The 3827-nt window shown below is 58.3% G+C and overlaps 1 protein-coding gene across 1 annotated transcript; it reads left to right on the plus strand.

The window, feature by feature from the left end:
• The first annotated feature begins 416 nt into the window (after positions 1–416).
• Gas1 (growth arrest specific 1) lies at positions 417–3533 on the plus strand. The gene has a single exon (XM_032885046.1). The coding sequence runs from the start codon at positions 973–975 to the stop codon at positions 2122–2124; it is 1152 nt and encodes a 383-aa protein (XP_032740937.1). The 5' UTR covers positions 417–972; the 3' UTR covers positions 2125–3533.
• Positions 3534–3827: the final 294 nt, after the last annotated feature.

Below are 3827 nucleotides of genomic sequence, written 5' to 3' on the forward strand. Positions count from 1 at the left end.
GTCCCCCTCCCCACCCAAACAAAAAGGGGGCGGGGGAAGCGAACAAAAAGGCCGGTGGCTGAGCCGGATGCAGGCAGCTGGCCCTAAGCCCTGCCCGCTGGCTCTGTGCGCGAGCTGGGGTTCGGTATCCCAGCCTCCTGAAGAGTGGGAGGAGCTGGGCCTGTGTCAGGCTCCCTAAGCCGTTCCTTTCAAGCCCTGAATGCCTGAATGTGAGCTGCCCACCGCCCTCCCCCACTCTGCAACCCCACCCAGCGGCTCAAAAAAAAAAAAAAAAAAAAAAAAAAAAGTTTCAACAACAACAGGCTGGACCAATAGCGGCGCGCAAAGCCGGGGAAAGGGGCCGAGCAAAGGGCGCCCGAGAGTGGAGAAAGGAGAAAGCGGGCAAGCCTGGAGCGCGCGGGGCCGGGGCTCGGCGAGCTGGAGGAGCGTTGCTAATGTTTTTGTTTGTTTGCTTTTCTATGCATGCATAATGAGGGGGCGCCGCGGCACCACACGGGGGCTCCCGGCCCACTTTTGTATTTAAAGCCTCGCCGCGAGCGAGTCCGCAGCCGGGCTCCGCGGATCCGCTCCCCAGGCTCCGGGTCTCCGAGCAGAGCCGCACGCTCCGAGTTTCGGGGTCCTCCCTGCGCCTGGCGCCCAGAACTTCCCGGAGTGCGGCCCAGGCCGGGGTAGAGGGGGAGGGGACCAAGCGTCCTGGTCGCGGGAAGGCGGGATGCCAGAGCTGCGAACTGCTACGCGCTACTGAGCCGGGAACGGAGGAGCCGCCGGCCGCACGACCTTCTGCAGGCGCCTTGCACCATGCACCCCCGGCGCCGCGCGCTCCTGCAGCCTCGCCGCGTCCCCCCGGGACGGCACTGAACGCTTCCAGCCGCCGATCGGAGCCGGACCTGCGTCGCCGCGCCTCTCAGGGAGCCCCGGCCGCGGTGCTGGAGCAAACACCCGCCTCTACCAGCCGCGGGGCCGCCGGCATGGATGGATGAGGACGCCCATGCCAGAAGTGCGCGGAACTCGGACAAACTTTTCCAGCGGCCCCGCGGCCGCCACCCGAGCCTCGTCTCCGCTCCGCACCGCGTCCGGCGGCCGCTGCTGCCCGCGATGCTAGCCGCACTGCTGGGCGGCGGCGGGGCCCGCACGGGGAGCTTGCCGGGCGCCTTGCTGTGCCTGATGGCGCTGCTGCAGCTGCTGGGCTCGGCGCCGCGGGGCTCCGGGCTGGCGCACGGCCGCCGCCTCATCTGCTGGCAGGCGCTGCTGCAGTGTCAGGGAGAGCCGGACTGCAGCTACGCCTACAGCCAGTACGCCGAGGCGTGTGCGCCGGTGCTCGCACAGCGCGGCGGAGCTGATGCTCCGGGGCCCGCCGGCGCCTTCCCCTCCTCGGCCGCGTCCTTCTCGCCGCGCTGGCGCTGCCCGAGCCACTGCATCTCGGCGCTCATCCAGCTCAACCACACGCGCCGCGGGCCCGCGCTGGAGGACTGCGACTGCGCGCAGGACGAACACTGCAGGTCCACCAAGCGCGCCATCGAGCCCTGTCTGCCGCGCACCAGCAGCGTGGGCCCGGGCGCCGGAGCGGGCTCGGTCATGGGCTGCACTGAGGCCCGGAGGCGCTGCGACCGGGACAGCCGCTGCAACCTGGCACTCAACCGCTATCTAGCCTACTGCGGCAAGCTTTTCAACGGTCTCCGCTGCACCGACGAGTGCCGCGCGGTCATCGAGGACATGCTGGCGGTGCCCAAGGCGGCGCTGCTTAACGACTGTGTGTGCGATGGGCTGGAGAGGCCCATCTGCGAGTCGGTCAAGGAGAACATGGCCCGCCTGTGCTTCGGCCCAGATGCGAGCAACGGTCCGGGCAGCAGCGGCTCGGACGGGGGCCTAGACGACTACTACGACGAAGAATATGACGACGAGCAGCGCGCTGGGGCCGCGGGCGGCGAGCAGCCCCTGGACGACGACGACGGCCTTGCGCGCCCGGGCGGCGGCGCTGCTGGGGCGGGCGGCCGCGGGGACTTGCCCCACGGGCCCGGGCGCAGGAGCAGCAGCAGCGGCAGTGGAGGCCACTGGGTGACCCGAAGCTCCTGGACCCCGTTTGCCTGTTTGCTGCTGCTCCTGCTGCTTGGGTCCCACTTGTAGCCCCCGCTCCCCTGCTGCAGGCTACTCCAGGCCGGTACGCACGACCCAGCTGATTCCCGAGCAGGGCACCTGTGGCTCGAAGACCGGAGATGATGGGAGCACTGACCCACACTCTCCGCGGGTAGACAGGGCCCAGCCCGTACCGCAACTACCATGCTCGGCCCTTTTCTGTGCGGTTTTCCAGGCTGCAGATAAAACCGGCTGATATATACTGCCGGCTCTAATCTGCAGAATTCAGGACATCTTGCCAAAAGCAATGAAGGCCTGGCTGGACTCTTGTTAGAGTGCTGAACGGTGAGGGTCTTTACATTCCAGTGGACTAGGGAAAGGGATGTTGAGCGAATTAGGTTTGCAAAGGGGCCGGAACTTTTGTTTGTCTGTTTGTTCTGTTTTGTTTTTAAACTTTTTTCCTGTGAGGGGACACATAGTACTGGTAACGACTTTAATTGCTCGTGACCACTGAGAAACACAGCAATCGTAAGTAAGTAGAAAAGTTCCCTTTACCGATTCATTCCTGTACTCTTGGTGTAGCCCTCGGTAACGCTGAGTGTGGAGCCCGCGATTGCCTCGTTGGGGGGTCCCCGAAATTACGACTGCAACCTTAACCCCTCACCTCTAATTTTACCGCCCCCCATTCTGATCCCTCTGCACCACGTGTCTTAGAGTTAAGGATCCAAAAAACTCTAGTCTAAAGAGTTACCACGGTGTTGAACAATACACGTTTTTATCCTAAAGCTCGGTACTGCCAACTAGGAAAACCTCTATGATGTTTGTTCTGTTGTCCTTTTTTTTTTTTTTTCCTCCACCAAGAAATTCTAAGTTTGAATATTGCAGAGATTGACTATTGCTCTGCCCCTATCGGGGTCCTCCACCCTGGTACGTCGTATATAAACTGTATTAAAACTGGGGTTTCTTACCAGTTGTACTTTGTATATAGAATTTTTATAAATTGTATGCTTCAGAAAATAATTTATTTTTTAAAAAGAAATTAAAAGTCTTAAATCTGCATCACTGTTGTATCACACCCCACCCCCCTCCAAGAAATGTATAGAAAACATTGGTCACCAGGAACCCACTCCTGCAGCCCATCCAAGAAATGTATAGAAAACATTGCTCACCAGGAATCCACTCCCACAGCCTATTTTGAAGTGCGCCCTGTGTAGAAGAACAGACTTAAAAATGTACAGTGTATTTTACAGATTTGAAGTAACGTTCTTATTTTCCAGAGAATTTATGGACATTGTAGAGATGTATTAAATGCATTTCCAAACTGCCTTAAACATTGTATTTTTATAGACATCATTTTTTTTTAAATCCTGTGTTTAAAAAGAAAAAAAAAACTATGACTCTGTGTATTTTGGGTTGTTTTATTACAAATGCACACATCAGTAAAGAGTTTAAACACTGTCTACGGTGCCGTTGCTTTCCACGGTTTCACTGCAATCAGCCCGGTGATGGGTTGGGAGGGGTGTGGAGAGAGGGGGCACTGGAAGGCCATCGAGCATCAAGTGAGATTAAAACGCAGCACACGGGGGAATATGAGCTAATGCTGCCTTTAATTTAATGAACAATTAGACGTCTGCAAATGGGGCAGCTAAAAGAATTTGTAACCGGCCTCCACTGCTGTTGTCACTTGTGAAGAAAACTCACAAAATACTGTCTCTTGTGTGAGGATAACCTCCCCCTCCCTGGGAGACCCACCC

The sequence above is a fragment of the Rattus rattus genome, chromosome 14 (genome assembly GCF_011064425.1).
Source record: "Rattus rattus isolate New Zealand chromosome 14, Rrattus_CSIRO_v1, whole genome shotgun sequence".
Classification (NCBI taxonomy): domain Eukaryota; kingdom Metazoa; phylum Chordata; class Mammalia; order Rodentia; family Muridae; genus Rattus; species Rattus rattus.